Source organism: Wasmannia auropunctata, unplaced genomic scaffold (genome assembly GCF_000956235.1).
Source record: "Wasmannia auropunctata unplaced genomic scaffold, wasmannia.A_1.0 LD336088.1, whole genome shotgun sequence".
Taxonomy (NCBI): domain Eukaryota; kingdom Metazoa; phylum Arthropoda; class Insecta; order Hymenoptera; family Formicidae; genus Wasmannia; species Wasmannia auropunctata.
Genome location: NW_012026802.1, coordinates 3,230,836 through 3,247,961, shown reverse-complemented (window position 1 = coordinate 3,247,961; position 17,126 = coordinate 3,230,836). Strand labels below are relative to the sequence as shown.

The 17,126-nt window shown below is 47.7% G+C and overlaps 1 protein-coding gene across 1 annotated transcript in view; it reads left to right on the top strand.

Moving 5' to 3' along the window:
- LOC105448293 (RNA pseudouridylate synthase domain-containing protein 2-like) overlaps positions 1–17,126 on the top strand; it is a 120,329-nt gene that overhangs the window by 96,258 nt on the left and 6,945 nt on the right. The window contains exon 5 of the mRNA XM_011686795.1: positions 5,120–5,342. Within this exon, the coding sequence (XP_011685097.1) occupies positions 5,120–5,342 (223 nt within the window). The remainder of the gene's footprint in view (positions 1–5,119; positions 5,343–17,126) is intronic.

The window sequence follows — 17,126 nt, the reverse complement described above, 5'->3', positions numbered from 1 at the left end:
ACACACACACACACACACACTCACATACACGTACATATTCCGCGCGTATGTTTTACATCTTGTGGCGATGCATTTTTGCGATGTGTTACAATATATACGCAAAGTTTACCATACATCTACATACGGGTGCGTAACGCCATTAAGAACTTTTCCGGTCGTGAAACATTATTTACAATCTTCGCCAGAAAACTCGGTGTCAAATATTTAGTAATATCCAGGTACCACTTCGCCGGTACACCGCCCATGAATTTCGCAGGGACGTGCGATTATTTTCGCTGGATTTCTCCCGCGGGAAACCTTCTCTTGCCGAGGTCTCCTCTTCGATCGTGTTTCGCCCGATCGTGAATTATATCCGAGTAGATAAATAAATAAATGAAATCTCTACCTAGAAATAAATAGATAAATTTATTCAATTGGAAATAGAGAAATATATTCAATTGATTATTAAATTGCTTAAATTAGAGTGCTCACGGAAAAAATTGCTGTGGATGTTACAACAATATTTTCTATGTTTGGAAAAGAAATGCATGTGAATTTAAGTTATATTGATGTTACATGGCATTCATCTGTTAAGGTATGCTCATCAGTACGGTTGTCACAACCGTAGTGCTTAGGATAAATAATATTCGGTTAGAATATCTTCATATATGTGGTTGCCTCAACCGAAGCATAATTGTTATCTCTCTAGTATGGTCTGTACAACAAATAGTATGATTGAGAGATATATATGATATAGTTGCACGTCACAACATTGAGGCTGAGAGTTCAGTTAACTATACATATAAATCACTTCCAAAGTATTTTAGTTCCTATAACTCTTCTAAATTGATAGGCGAAAATTATCACAATTATTAGGTTGTGGCAACAGCAATTTTTTTTCCGTGCTCCTGAAAATATCGTTATTATTATGCTATATAACCAAGAAAAGCGTTAATGTTTTCCGAAAGGAAAGTGAAACGCATTTTCTCGCTATTTTTTTGCAATCTTTCGAGAATTTCTTTACATTGTATAATTCGATCAAACATATCACGAGAGCGCGGTTGTTGTCGTGATCAGCTGTGCGCAAAGCATTCGAACGGAGAAAATGGTGAGAGAGAGAGAGAGAGAGAGAGAGAGAGAGAGAGAGAGAGAGAGAGAGAGAGAGAGAGAGAGAGAGAGAGAGAGAGAGAGAGAGAGAGAGAGAGAGAGAGAGAGAGAGAGAGAGAGAGAAGAGGGTCTCTGCAAAAATGCGAGTCCGGACGAGCCGGGAGTTGCAACGGGAGGGTGTTTACTCCCCGTTGTAAAAGCGGCCGTGCGTATACACGGAGCGGAGTGCCAGGTTGTGTGTGGAGCACGATCGATAGCGAATGAAACCCAAAGCGGCCTACGACGACACCGCCATTGGTTTGCTACTCGTAAAACAAGGCGTCGTTCCCAGACGGGCGGGACGTTAGGGCTCGGGTCACCCCCCGGAGCCCTCCGTAACCCCCGTGAGCTGACTCACGACGAGGAGACGTGGCTTCGTTTCCCCTCTGACTTTCTGAAAGCACGGCTTGATGCGGCCGATAATCGATACCAGGAATCACACTCTGTTTTGTACGAAATTAGTAGCTCCCTTAACTTAAAGTTCGAATAAAAAGCAGAGTAGGACGCTCTATTTTGGAGGGAACTTGAGACTGATTTAACGGACTTTTAGCGCGGTAACCTGATATTAAATCTAAATTATATTACATTATGCTACACATCTTATGTTATACATCAGTAATTATATATTTTGATAATATTAGAAATAAGATAAGATGAAATTTGAGTTAAGCTTTAGACCGAGTAATATTTAAAAATTTATTTTAACTCCTTGAGATTAAGTATAATCTCCATCTATATTCGTTATGTCTTTTATTCGCCAAATATCTCGATGATTAACTTCATTAAAGTTCAGCTCATAAGATAAAATAATTATAAAAATTTTAGCTCATAATTATATAAAATTAGTTGAAATATGGAGTATAACATTATTATTGAAATTAGTTGTACAACGATCCTATCGAGCACAATGATTTTAGCTCTTTTACAACGGAGTGAGCACTCCCGAAGCACTCCCTTCTCAGAAAAGTACGCTCCCTTCTCAGATTGCTTGACATTTTCATTTTTCCGGCTCAGTGTTTCTCGAAAATCAACTCCCCACGTACATCGGGCAGGATGCGAGGGCCGAGAGAGAGGATATCTCGCCATCGACAAGGGAAGAGATTTCAGAGAGGCGAAATTCCGCGGGCGTGCCGACGGATTTTCCGTGCGCGGAGTATCGACGGGAGAAACCGAGAGCGCGGATAATGTTACAGAGCAAAACGGAAAGGACGAGGAGATACTCGAGCGCGATGTCGGGTAGAGGTATAAAGAGAGCAAAGAAAGTATTGCAGTTGTCGGAGGTAAGATGTCCGGGGGAGCCTCGGGAACAACCTCGACATCGGGGGCAATTACTGGCTCGCTGCAATGAATACGGCGGTCGTGTCCCATTGGTGTGTAATAGCGCCGTAATTACTTTAAGCCACGGTTGCGCGGGACGATTCGATAGAATCGACGATCGTCTGAGAATAAACGAACCGAGGGAAAAGCGATTTTTTACGGTTAATTGCGACGTATACCGGACGATACTTCTCGAAGAATTAAATAATTGTTACGTTCTTATTACATCGAGGATATTTTGTTGTACGATTATATATAAAAAAAAAATATGCTCGATGCGGTGTATGTCGACAATGTTGTAGCAAATTTTTTCTTTTATCGTCAATTTATATCAACGTGTACTTCGAACGTCTCCATGACGCGAATTCCTCGCTGAAGATGATATATTTCTCGGGACGACGACGGTCGAGGGAAAGCTCTCTTCTTTACGGTCTATAAGCAGACTGCCTAATCTTCTTTTTTCCTTTCTTGCCCGCTTCCCTTTTCTTCTCTCCTTCTCTCTTGTTCCTTTTTTTTCCCCTCCCCCTCGTATGCGCGAGGACGATTTCCTTCCGCTTCTCGAGAAGAGCCCTCGGCTAAACGACCGCGTCCCGATGGTTCTATTCCTTCGAAAGCCCGAAAGCCCGAGAGGGATCAATCGTTCACTCCGGTCCGTGCCGGAGAACGCCCTGAGAGCATGGCTAGCTCTTTCGAGACATTTCGATTGTCAAATGACCTGCCCGCCTCCTTTTCTGCCTCCGGCGAAGAGTGCCGCACGTCGAGTGCCCGGTCGTCGGCGTTCCGAAGGCAATTTAATTAAAGTAACTTCTCAGTCGGGCGAGAATACGACGAGGGTTTTCCCTCCCGTCGTCGCGGGAAACTGTGTTTCTGTTTATTCAGGATCTCTTCTCTTCTCGGCGCGCCGATTCGATCTCACACAAAAGGTCAAACCCTCGCCGGCTCATCCGGCGGAATACAACCGCGTGCGGTCTCTTTGACACGAATGCGTTTTTGTTCTCCGCCTCCAATTTTCCTTCGTCGACCACTTGAAAAGTCTTTGTGTGTAACGCCCGCACTCCCGTTATTTCTGCTCCCGCAAGAGGAGACTCGACTAGTTGGAATAAATTAATTCTTCCGCCTCGGATGTATACAGTTGAAAATTGCGGCAGCACTGTATAGCTTCGCTTCCTTGTCGTTAAGGAATACGTGTGGAAACTGAGTTGAAAAATAGGTATATCTCTTCTTTTTTTGTTGTAACGAAACATTTATGCCAAACGTGATATGAAGCGCGGAGAGTAATTCCACGCTCTTTTCATTTCAAATGTCAAACGTTCGTTAATCGCCTATAGGCAGGCTGTCTTTTAAACAACGGTTTTCTAGTGGAAAAACATTTAAAAAAGGCCTTTGACACGACCGGACGCGACGGAACATTAATCAAGCCTCCCTCCCCCTCCCTCGATATTTATTTCTCTTTTGGCCGGAAAACAACAAGGAAAATTACTCGACACGAATCTCGAAGCGAAAGACTTGTCCAAGTGCGACGTGCCACGTTTCGAAACGTGGCGCACTAACCTCAGGGCGGCTGATGGACAGTGAAGGGAGCCATTTCGAGGTCGTAAAATTCTCAGGAGTGTCTCCCTCAAGCCGGTAACGACCGGTATAGAATGTTTACGTTCTAGCTACTCGATTTAACTGTTTCGGTATCGACGCGCGTAATATAATTACACGAGAATGGAGAGCGACAGAAGAACGTATGTAGAACATATCAGAGAATACAATTTTTATAAAAATATCAAATTGTTCAATCAAGCGAGAGTGATATGGCGCGTGCATGAATTTATAAAGTGCTGTATATCTTTCATTAATCCTGTGCCGGGAATCTTCCTCTCTCTTTCTTTCTTTCTCTCTCTCTCTCGCGCGAAGAAACTGAGAAAATTATTCCTCTTATCCGGGCTTATTAATCAACTTCCCGACTCGTCTGGCTTTTCTCTCTGGGCGAAAATCTCATTTGAAGGTGACGCGTAACGAAGATTCGAACTGACGGATTAATTTCCACTTAATGCGAGAGAGCAAGAGACAGAGAGAGAGAGAGAGAGAGAGAGAGAGAGGGAGGGAAAAAGTGAAATCCGGAAATAACGCGGTCCGCGCAAGAAGCGTTTGAATCACGAATCTCCAAGTCAATCGCTATCGGAGTAACAGGATGTTCCAGAAATTTAAATATGCCCTTTTCTTCTTCTTTATCCGGGGGGAGAAAAAAAGATACGAAAGAGAAAGAAACGCAATCGATTTTATGTTAATCTTGACGTGAATTTCGCCCGCGAAAGCAATCAGCCTTGGAGCGGGACCCGACGGTAATAGATTCGCAAATAACAGCGACATTTTTACGTATCCGCGGCGCGGCGTGATTTATTACGTGATTCCGCTTCCAAGGCATTATATTCGCGTAATTCAACATTCGCCCGGTTCGCCTTGGGAGCACGCTCGCTCTCGGCACCGCCAACTTGGATGCTAATCTCCGATTAATTGCGGACGAGTGCCCCGCGGCGATCGCGCGAATCGTTTCGTAACGTAGCTAATATAGCCCCGTTAAACCTCGTGACATTTAAAGACGCGGGCTTACGGGAATTCGAAGTAATTATCGTTTTCTCCGTCTCTTATCGGTCTTCATGGTCGTCCCTGGCGCTGGTGTGTGTTTCAGGTCTCCGTAAGGTATATCCCTATTACTTCACCTTCACGACATTCACGAAAGGTCGATGGGTCGGCGAGAAGATCCTGGAGGTCTTCGCGAGGGAATTCCGTGCCCATCCAGCCGAGGAATACGAGAGATGTATTCGCGCCGGCACCCTGACGGTCAACTATCAAAAGGTGGACGTCGATTACAGGTTACGGCACAACGATCTCCTGGCTAACGTCGTCCACAGGTACGTTGAACGTTCCGACGACGTGAATCAGCCCGGCCGTACGTGTGACATACGTCTCGCCCTTCTCCTCGCGTCGTGTAATTGATTTTCGCGTTTGCCAACCGTTGTCGCATGTCGTCGTCGTCGTCGTCGTCGTCGCCGCCGACACGAGAGTCTGTCCTCGCGATTTCTCGCGGAAAATGTCAAGCGACTATATTGTTGAGAAAAAAACGTCGTCGACTCGCGACTAAAGTTTGATTGAATCGCGAAGATCGACAACATCGAACGGCACGTCGCCGTCGTCGGTGCTGCTGGGGAAAAACTGCAGCGCTTTCACAGGAATGTTGCGTTCCGCTTCCATTTAAGAACCGTTCGCTACTTATTTGGTCGCGAATATACGCAATATCGTGGATCGCAAAAGCGGATACTATTTGCTGTTTTTTTTGTCGTTTTTTTTTTCTTCTTGAAACGGAGTTCAGTAGATCGCAGGCGCATAATTTAAAATGGCATTTCATAATACCAGCGCGCGTGCTGTATACTTGTTACTCGATAAAAGAGGCACGTTTCCCCTTTATTCATTTACCGATACACGACACACGACACACAACGTCGGGATTTCTCGGTGCCGCTTTAAATCCACTTTTTCTCCGGGTGGAAGCTTGTTTATCGGTCGACGCGGGAATTTCGGCCGACGTCGGGCAAGCGCCCGCTCGTACATATTTAACGAAGCCTATTGGCCCCGTATAAATCCAGGTTAGCTTCCGCAGGAATTTACTTTGATTTCGGAAGAGCCCCGGGAATTTGGCGAACCTTGTCAGGCGCGCGCAAATGAGAGCGGGTTTAATTTCGGGAATTTCCGGGTTATCCGTTTATAAAGCTTGTTTCGCCCCCGCGCAAAATTGTAATGTATCATTGTGATCGACAAGTTATATCGCGCTAAGAAGGATTATCCTTATTCTCGCACATAGATTTTTACGTTATGTGCTCGTCTAGGGTGTATATGAGGGGGGGAGGGGGGAGGGGGTTAGGTATGATGTAACGAAATGCGATCGACAGCCAGTCCGGGGGCGAGCTGTGTTTGCGCGTTACGTTATATTATTGCGGGGAGGTATCTAATGCGGATCAAATTTAGTTGATTTACACGAGACGGAAACGCATGCGTGGAAAGCGGCTCAGCTAAAGCGGGCAACATGGGATTAGTGCCGGGATTACAGCGGTGCTTGGAACAGAAGTCTAAAATGCATAATCCATGTATAAACGGTTTAATTCGCTCACGCCAGAGCGCGCATCTGTTATTCGCAATGCGGGAAGATGGACGGAAGCGGAGAGAGAGTATCCTATCGCGCTATCGTATATATAAGCGTCTGTGTTATATATATTTCGCGAAGCCACGAGAGAGAGAAAGAGAGAGGGGGGGGGGTACTTTGGCGCGCGAACGCGCGCGTCCCTTTTGGCTTTTTAAAGTAAAATAAGATGAGCGCGAATCCACGAAGTGGTCTAGGGACGAGGGTGACCGCGCGCAGGAAACGCGCGCAACGATGGCGTGCGGTCGAAAGGCGCGGCGGGTAGGTCCAACGAACTCGTAAATCATCCGCCTCTCCTTACTCGGAGCGGTGTGCAGATAAGAGGATCCTCCTCGTGCGCACGAGGCCGGGAACCACATGGCCGGGACGAGTGTGATTATCCTTGGCACGGATATATAAGAATCTAATATGCCACGAGCGCACACGCGTTTCTCTCTCTCTCTCTCTCGCGCGCTCTCGAGCGCGTTTTTAAACGTGCCAACGCTCAACGAGGCTCGACGCTTATCGACGCGGTTATCGCAGGAACGTGGATGCGCGCCACCGGTAGCTTCTGCTCCGAGTCGCTCCGAGATAAGTCGCGCGGAGGAGCCTCGAGATTCTGCAGCGAACGTCTCGCGAAGATGAATGCAGCGTATTTCGAATTAGGAAGCAAAAAAAAAAGAAAAAAACGCGAATGAAATATAACTCTCTCGCTCCTCCTCGACGTCGTCATTTCGTCGCGGAGCGCAGCGACGAGTTCTCGCTGACGTTACGGAAGCTGGATTAAATTATTTCACGTCTCGCGCGCGGCTAATACGAGGTCCGCTCCGTATACTTGCATGGGTAATTCCAGCAATTATCCCGGCAATTGTACTTTTCAGGCGGGCGCTCGTGACACGCGGACCACACTCTCGCGGTGTGTCCTACATCTCGCCGCGTGTCTCCGCGCCGTCATTATAATGGCAAATTCCGGAGTTAATTCGTCGCTCACGAGAGAACGATAATTTTCTTTCCACGTCGATTTTTCACGTCGACACGGCGCGCAAGCTAAAACGACCGGTGAAACGTGCCTCGTCAGAGACGACGACGGGGTCTCTCCGCGCGTCGATTGAGTTTCCGACGGGCGAACGAAGTTAACCGGGTGAAGGCCGGCCGGAGTGCAGAATAGTCGCCTATATAGCCGCCTAGTAATAAACAATGAGATGCATCGCGTGACGTCATCGGGTGATCGAGAAGAAAAAAAGGAGATAAGGTGGGAAAACCCTCCTTTCTCGGTCACGCGAAGTCCTCTTTGAGGAGGATTCTCTTCGACGCGCGAGCGAACCGAACACCGTGTGATTCTTCGCAATTAGAACGCGCTCGATCGCTCGAGTGCGCCGAAACGTCGTTGATCGACGCGCGATACCGCGTCGGGACCACACGCGTATGTATAGGTACGTTGTCTTTCCCGCACTCTCGCGGGAGCGCGAGACTCCGCAATTAAAACGGGATCACAAATATGTAAACTGGGTCAGCCGGTGGGAGTCGGCGATGCATCGGCGCGACCAGCGGCGGTTAGCTCCCGGCCGCCTCGTATTTGTCGTTATCGGAGCAATTATGTTACGCGCGCGTTGTATAAAGACGTAATACAAATATGGAGATGTGGAGGGGGGGGGGGGGAAGAAGGGGAGGAGGAGCAACATCGCCGAACCATCGCGATCGCGGATTGTTACGATAGCCGAACAATTGCGGAGGCGGTGGATGGAAAGTAAATTGGCGGTCCGCAATACCATGCACCTGTGCCGTCGGTGACGACTATATGCGCCACGTTGTTGTTGTCACGTCTCGGGTATGCACCCGCGTGCATCGTGCTACCGGCGTATGTGACGTGCGAAAATTTCGCAAGCGCCCATTGTCACGCTCGCGAAGAAGAGCATTTCCCCGGCGGGAATGCGCTCGAGGGAACGCACTGTGAATTTTCGCGCAAAGGAAAGTGTCTCATCCGCATGGCGACGCGGCTTCGCGCGTTACCACAGTTACTCCTTGCATATTGTTCCTGCAAAATAATTGCACCTTACTCAAGAGATGCGCGCCTAACCGTCATCTCATTTGGTATACGTGTTGCTAATTAATTAGCTGAAGAATAAAATTAGACGACGGGCCGGTCTGTAGATTGTTTTCCTCGAAAAACGTTATATCTCCGGGCTTATCGTTGCACCGTTCTTTTTTTCCTCGAAAAAAGAATCCTAAGCTGACATCATCCGTTCGAATCGCCGTTTGATCACTGCCGTGGAATTCCTCGAGCTGCGTCCGTAACTCGAGGACGAAGGAAAGAGTGCTCCCGGTGTTTCCCCTTCTAATAGCGTGTCCTCCCTCGGGGGGGGATTCGCGGCGGAGAAACGACTTCGGTAATCTCGCCTTGAGGGCGAGAAAGCTGAAACAGCGGCTCGAAGGACACGACACGTCGCTCGCACATTCGACGGTGTGCTGCAGATGAACGCGAAGGACACAATCGTCCGTGTCGTAATCGCGCTTCGATACGGCTGGATAACGTGAAATCGGCTTTCGCAACCGGCGCTCCATTCGCGGACATCCATCACCGTGCGTCGGCACCTGTCGATTCCGATCGCATGAATCTGGGAAATCGTTCCCTAAAGTAGCCGTGAATCACCAAGTAAACAACGCGATGTTTGCGACGCCGAATCGCCGATGTGAGTCCTTGTGTCTCTCTGTCTCTCTCTCTCTCTCTCTCTTCCATTCTCTATCTTCCGCACACGAGGATGCGAGTTAATCGATTCCGCGAACGCTCGATCACGTAGTCTCGTCGCGGTAATTGATGTAACGAGAGAGGCGCCGTAGAGCACGTTATCGCGTTTTTTCAGCCATTCGCGTTAGAGAAAAACGCGTCCCTGATCCGTCGCGGGCAATAGGGAAGAAGTTTTACTCATATCAAGTGACAAGAAACAGAAGGTCTATGTTAAGTAGAATGGAAATTGCACGGTGATTCGATTATTATCTGCAGAACGTGGCCGTGGCCGAGTAGCTAATTATTAACTCGTGGAAACGGCGAGATAGAGATCTGAAGGTTTCGTCGCGCACACATAGCGAGCGCGCGTTCGATGTACATATACATGTATATTGTCAGAAATAATAGCTCGCACGACGATCGAGTGCGGCATGTCGGAGTCGGACACCTCAGCGTGGCACAGACGCGTCGTTTTTCCGTTACCATTTTTCAATTAATGTCCCCTGAATGTCCGTGGGTATCCGCGATCGATGGTTCAGAATAGCCTCTCAAAAGGGTCTTTGGAGAAAACTCGTGGGCGTGACGAGCACCGAGCCCGTTCGCCCGCCGGCCTTCATTCCGGGGATCGTTCCTCGGGAAAACGGTCCCGGTCTACCTACGTTGTTACGGGCGCTCTCTCGCGCGCGCGTCCCTCTCGGTGATGCGGGAAATTAGGTGGGATGATTCAATTAGCCGGAAGAGCCTCTCTCCGTAGGCGAACGATCCGCTTCTACCGTCAGCGCCGCCGTGTAATTTCGCAGGAGAGTTGGTCCCCGTGCCGATGCATCGGCAGCGTAACGGCGCGTAGAATGGGATGCCGCCGTCGTTTCTCTCTCCGGCGCCTTCATCTCTCGCCGCCTTCCGAACGATTAATCTTCCCGAGCTTCTTCTCGCAATATCGATCGATGTCACCGTCTCCTCCTCCCACGCGGAACGAACGTCCCGCGGAACGTCTTGCGGAATGCAAGGAAGACCGGGCCGCGGTCGTAACGTTCGTTGAAGAAGTAATACGGTTAATATCCGCTTTCTGATCGACTCTCTCGGCGGATTCGGCCGAGTCACGATCGGCGCGCGGAGAGCAATCAGCGCGAAGATCGATCGCGAAGACGCGTGACGCCGTGCAAGAAGCTAGAGAGGGCAGGGGTGCGCAACCGAGATGTGTGTTAAGACGGTGATGTAATGTGGTTGTAACAACGGAAAGATCTGGAGCGCGGAACAATGTAATGTGATGAAAGAAGAGGATGGAGGGATTTTGCCCGAGTTTTTACGTCACGTCGGACGAGCGGGTACATATAAATCAGATTTAACAGCCAAGCCGAGGAGAACGTCGGGCGCCGCGCACCCCTGGAGGCATGGAAATCCATGCGCGATCTGCGAACGATAAGGCAGGACACCCGCGGACGCTCTCCTTACGTGCTGCGGACACGAGGGTGAAGCGCAGGAGGAGGTGCCCGACCTCCGACCTCCGTCCCGATACCATCGTGCACCCGGTCCACGCTAATAAATCAACCTGTCGCCGGACCTCCAGTCGCGCCCTCGACCCGCGACACACTTCTCTATCACCCCCGTGTATCACCCCCGCCGCCGTCGCCTCTCTGCGCCGCACACCGCCTACTCTCTCGTGAGCCTTTGGGTTTCGCCGAAAGCGCCTCTTCTGCACACCCTTCCGGCTAGCTCGCGCGAAAATTGAATAATATTACGCGATGGCGGAACGGATAAAACTGCTTATAGCCTAAGTGCATCCATATATGCGGGAGGGAAACGTATTTCTGCAAATATGCGTAATCATCAGAATCGCGCCTGAACTTTTCCTCGCGGTACGCGCGATTAATATCGCGATCGCGCGAGGTATATCTTATTATATACCAATTTTCACGAGCATCGTGAGAAAATGCGATAAGGCGCGTTCTTTTTTTTTTTTCAGAGAGATTAGGTGGAGAGAGAGAAGATTACCTTCTTCCTTCGCGGAACGACCGCGAGGGCCGTTTTTTTTTCTCACGGCAGCTAACCGCGCTCTCAGCGCTAACGTATAATTTGCGATGAATTAATCTCTCGGTAGATTTAGCGGTCACGACGCAATTTGAAATTGGCGAGAAGGAGTCGCTGTCTATTACCGGAGGAAGTCACCGGCTCTCGTCTTACGGTCTGTGTGTCTATAGGAGCGACCTATGCATGCCCAAACTAATTGAGGATTCTCATGAAATTCTAATTCGGACGCCGCGGCCGCGTCGCGGGGGGAATCCCTGATGTTGACCGACCGGGTTGATATAATCTGTTTGCGTCTTTGCGCTCGTGCCGTCTCCACGTTTTTTTCTAATGATATGTCAGAAGCACTTTCGTCTGGCGACGTTGAACAAGCGGCGGATATCGGCTTATCGGATATTGGAAGCATTGAATAAGGATATATCGTCTGGCATTCTCGGTATTTTTAAGCGAATAAAATTGAGAGGTAATTATTTTTCTTATACAATGCATGATATACGAGCCATTATGAATTTTTCTTTTTTTTTTTAGTAATGTTGAATGTTATGTCATCGGAGATTAGTCGTATGACAGTGTCTTAGCGATTTACACGTGAAATCAATTATTTAAGTAGTCGCATACACCGCTAACAGAGAGACGATTGAATGAGAGAACGATTGTTAAAGCTAAATCACACTAGCGATTGCCGATTGGATTGCGATTGTGATTGGTGATTGGCGATAGTCTAAATGGCAATCCCTAATCTCGATCGGTGACTGCTTTGCTCTGATTGAAAAGTAATCGCCAATCGTCAATCCAATCGACAGTCGCTGTATGCGAAGATCGCGTTTAAATCAACGTTTAACGCGACAAGACGTAAATTCGTAGTGTGCATTATCATGTTTTTCGAAAACGCGATCTAGGCCATAGGTAGCCCAGTTCTCTCGGAGAACTTGACAGTTTCTAACTGCAATTAACTCGGCCGCATTCCCCCCACGGTCCTTTATGTCAATCGGCCTTGTTCCTTTCACGACGGCACGGCGGCGGGCGGCGGCGGCGGCGGGGGGCCGGCCCGTGTCGGGGAGCCGGGGCTCGTGTCTAAATTCCAAGTGTTCCCGGGGCTGTGTCTCGAGAGCGCATTCCGCCGTGACAAGACCCCGGGATTCGCCTCGGCAATCCGGCAGAATTAACGATCTATAATACCTGCTTGCTGCTGAACTTCGCCGCCGCCGGGCCGAGGTCTATCCCGCGGTCTGATATCGCTCGATAATCGTTTTACGTCCGCGCGGCCCTTTGTGCCTTTGGGAAATTTAACCGCGGCACCTGGAATCGACCTGTCTGTCTGGGCCTAACGAAGCGAAATCGCGCGCGCGATGCTACTTTAGAGAGTAGCTAATGAGTCCGGGGAAAAATTCTTTCTCGAGAGATAACTGAACTTACTGAACGATTTCGCGGACAATCGGGTAATTGCACAGGAATAAAGTGGGGCTGTAGATCGTGCGATAAAGTAAAATTGTGTTGGCGTATATATATATATATTTAAGTTTAATATCTCCAGGACTATTCTGCGTGCCTTGGACAAAATATATTTTTAATTATACAGTTACATATTGTATAATTATGTATAGTTAAATACACACGGAAAGAACGATTTTGTTAAAAAGTTAAAAGGTTTAAAAATTTTGCTAAATACAGATTTGAAAATAACTTTTTGTTGAATCATGAAAATAATTTATTGGAGTGTTAAAACTGATAAGTATTGCTATAAAACATTTTGATATATATTCTAGCAATCATTTTGACTTTCGCACAAATATATTTTGATTATTGAACAAAAATTATTTTCAGATCTGGATTCAGCAAAATTCTTCTTTCCGCGCATATATTACAACATTAGTAATTACAGCATTATTCGTACGTAACTCTTTTGGATTGAAATGCTTCTGGGTCGAATCGATTATTCGGTATAGATAACGGTTACAGTTTCGGACAGTTGTTATGAATCGTTAATATTAACCGAGATAATCGCAACGGAGCCGAATAGCCGATTAGAGGATCTTACGGGAAGTCGACGTCGCCAAGTAGACAATCAACCGCCGATGTAAGTCCATCTAGCCGACCGATCGGTTTCCCGATAATCACGTTATACATTACACGAGTATTCATCTCGACAAGCGACTTGATAGTACGTGCGGGTGAATTTGAACAGTCACTAGCCGCAGTCTCTCTACGATAAGCAGAGATCGCTTTGACACGCTTAAAGCGTATTGGACCGAATCGATGTTTCATGAAGTTGTTACTGGCCTGACGGCGGGAAGGTAGTAGTAGTGCCGCAGTCACATCGATTCTCGATGAAAGACCGCGATTTTATTGAATGTGTCGTTAACTCAAATGACAGCTGGGAAGCAATTTTACGATAGAGGCATTAAAATTGTAATGAAGGCGCGATAATTAATATGCAATTGTCTGGAAGTGGCATTAGCATTGAATGGATATTTTCCCTCGTATAGCTCCTTTAAAATTCTTCGCATTGCGAAGATTAGGAATCGCGCTCGTAGCAAAAAAAACTGACTCGGCAAGATTAGTCCGACTGATGTTTCGCCGAGAGGCTAATCCGGGCCGCGCACTGACGATCAACGATGACTCGTTACGCAAAACGTTGATCGACGGTGAATTCCCACGACGAGACTCGCGTTGATTTCGTTAGAATATCGTTACCATAAATTTAGCCGAGTCGGCGAAATCTCCTCGGAAGCGAAATCTCCGCTCCGAAACACGGAGTGATACAATTAGGCCGGAGCCAGATGTTGCTTTCTCTTTCTCTCTCTCTCTCTCTCCCCCCTCTCTCCCCTCTTTCCACCCTTCCCCCTCCCCCGCTGTTTGCCGTTATGATCGGTCACGACCGGGGCCAACCGGCGCGGCAGCGCCGGAACGCGCGATTACATTCATATATTAATTACGTGAATTATACATATATTAATTAGAATGCGCGCAGGGCCGTTGGTGACTGTATCGCGGACCGCGTAATGCGAAGCGTATGGCGTTTCTCTCGCACGCGTTACCATTGATGCTGTTACACTAAAATTATGCGCCCTGAAATTTTAATGTCGCAAGCTCTCTCCAGCATTTGCCGCGCGCTCCTGCATGTGCGCGCAGATTGCATGCACGAACTCTATTACGCTCCAAATTTTTTTTGACAAGAACGCAGACGCGTAAACGCATGTACAGATGACTGCGCAAAGCCGATGGCATAAAAATTTTCCGCATTTTTTTTTCCGCATTATGAAATAGTGCAATAAATGTCGGATTATGTAAACATCGAATCGCACAGTGGAACGCATGCGGTAATTATGCGCGTGATTACGAAAGTAGAGTCAATATTATTTAGTTAAATAGGACTGTATATAGAAATATATGCGAAATATAACATATATGTATATACATGTATGTATACATTGTGTGTAATTTTATATGCATTTCTATTTATACTATGACGTAAATCTCTATACATTTTATCGCCAAATAGCGCGGTAAAAAATAAAACGTAATGGAACTATCTGACACACGTTTCAAAAGCGTATTTAGGTGAACGGACGTTGCATATGATTCGCATAGAATTTAAAATCGGCAAAATAAACATTCGTTTTAAACGGAAAATATCGGACGCCCTGCATCAGCGTCGACCGTGCGCGCGCGCAGAGTCAATATTATTCAATTCATATATATAGAACTACCTATACAACTGCGCGGAGTACCCGGAATTTCCCCAAATTCATTCATTATAAAATCATTTTCCGTACGCTTCCTCGATTTCGTCGGGTTCACGGGCTATACGGGGTTTATTTCGCAACCGGCGCGCGTCGCGCGGTCGCGGAAAATGCACCCGACGAAAATGCGTGTACGCGAGAGGCGTATACGCGCGCTGTAACAATCAACCGGCGCGGCGGCGGGCCTTTCCGCGTGACCCCGACGTCGCGGTACAATTAACGCGCATCCACATCTCTAATCCGCGACGAAGCCGGTGGGAAAGGTAACACGCGCGTGATAACGCATCGCGCGCCACATGCATTCTGATTAATTGTGCAAAACCTCATGTAATGACTCCCCGCGTGTAACGAGATCGGTCCAGCAAATGCGATCTTATCGCCCGGCGACCTCCCTGCAGTCACGGTCGATCGCCCCTGTGTAAATTAATTAACGCATCGGCGTTAAAAGCGACGTACATCGCGCTGTCTGTTGTCGATCATATTCTTGGATTTGGTGTTTACCGGGATCGCGCGCGCGGTGTTTTCGCGATTCTCTTTATTGCGGTCGACCGCGGCCGAAAATAAATTCGGTAGGCCATCTCGTCGTCGCCGCCGCCGCCTAACGAACAATAATCCCCCGCGTGCATTTCGGTCCGGCAATAATATCGCCGCGCTGTGTGTTGCATCACTCCGGTGCGATCTGTACCAGCGGCGCTCTCGTCGTGCGTAGGTATATCTCGCGGCCGCGCGCGAAGACGCGTGTGTGTCACTGCGGCATGTGACCCGCGTTAAATTTGGAAGGCGCACTTAGGGACGTCGCCGTTTCTACCGACGAGCGGCACGCAAACCGATTGTTACGTCGTCGCACCTTTCGAATGTCACGCGAGGAACGACGGCGAGACGCCGCGGTTAGGCGAAGAGCCGTGGCACGCGACATTTTAATGGATATATAGTTAACCCGAGAATGCTTTTAGAAAAAAAAAAAAAATAATAATGACTGACTTTCGGATAAAAACAAAAGCGGTGGTGTGTCATACGTGATGGCCGACTCGTAGTCGCGTCAAATATAATTTGATCGTGTATGAGATACGAAAACCAGCTGCTCTCTCTCTCTCTCTCTCTCTCTCTCTCTCTTTCTGTCTCTCTCTGGACACTTTATTTATGATACATTATCTGTCGTATAATGTTAATTCTACATTCCGCAATTCTGCATATTGTTACCTCGGTTATACGATCCGACATGGAATTCGAGTTTCCGTTTGTTAAAATTAATGGCGAACGAGAGCGACAGAGAGTGGAATCTGAAAGCGGCAAAGCACCTGAAATAGTTTGCTAGTGTTACTAAAGATAGGATAAGAGAATCGTTACACTTCGCGAGCGGGTACCGTGTACGTGTTATCCGACGCCATCTCGACGGGACAGAATATACATATATGATTTAATGTTCCCTTCATGTGATACGCTTCGAAATTCTGTCGCGAACTTTAAGGTACGGCGTACGCGCGAGCGCGCGCGCGCGCATGTACGTACGCTGCGTGTATGTATGCACAACGAAGATACTTTGAGAGTGGCGAACCCGAAATGTTGGAGCGGAAATGTGATTTACGAGACGGAAGCGATTTATTGCCTTTCGTTGTGAGGTTGCATAATATCGTGTCAGCCAATTGGAAGATAGAAGTTGCTTATTCTCGGTTTCGGTACACATCGTACAGTGTATGTATGTACATTTCGGCGCTCTGTCTTTCTCTCTCTCTCTCTCTTCTGCGAAACGTGAGTTATTTTCCCTAAAGAAAAGAACCCGAGGAGGGCACACACACGGAACGGAAGAATGTGTCGAATGAAACTGTAAGAGGCGCTCGATTATGTGCCTCAGGATAAGTATATACAATATGTAATCTGTCGTGATGGTTTTTTTACAATAATGATTTTCCATTTCAACCTTGCGCGCTTGAAGTGGGAAAAACAGAACAATAGATATACTTGTGCGTAACCGATAGAGCAGTGCTATGTAAAAGAATAGTATAGTATAGTGCGTGACTAACATCGTGGG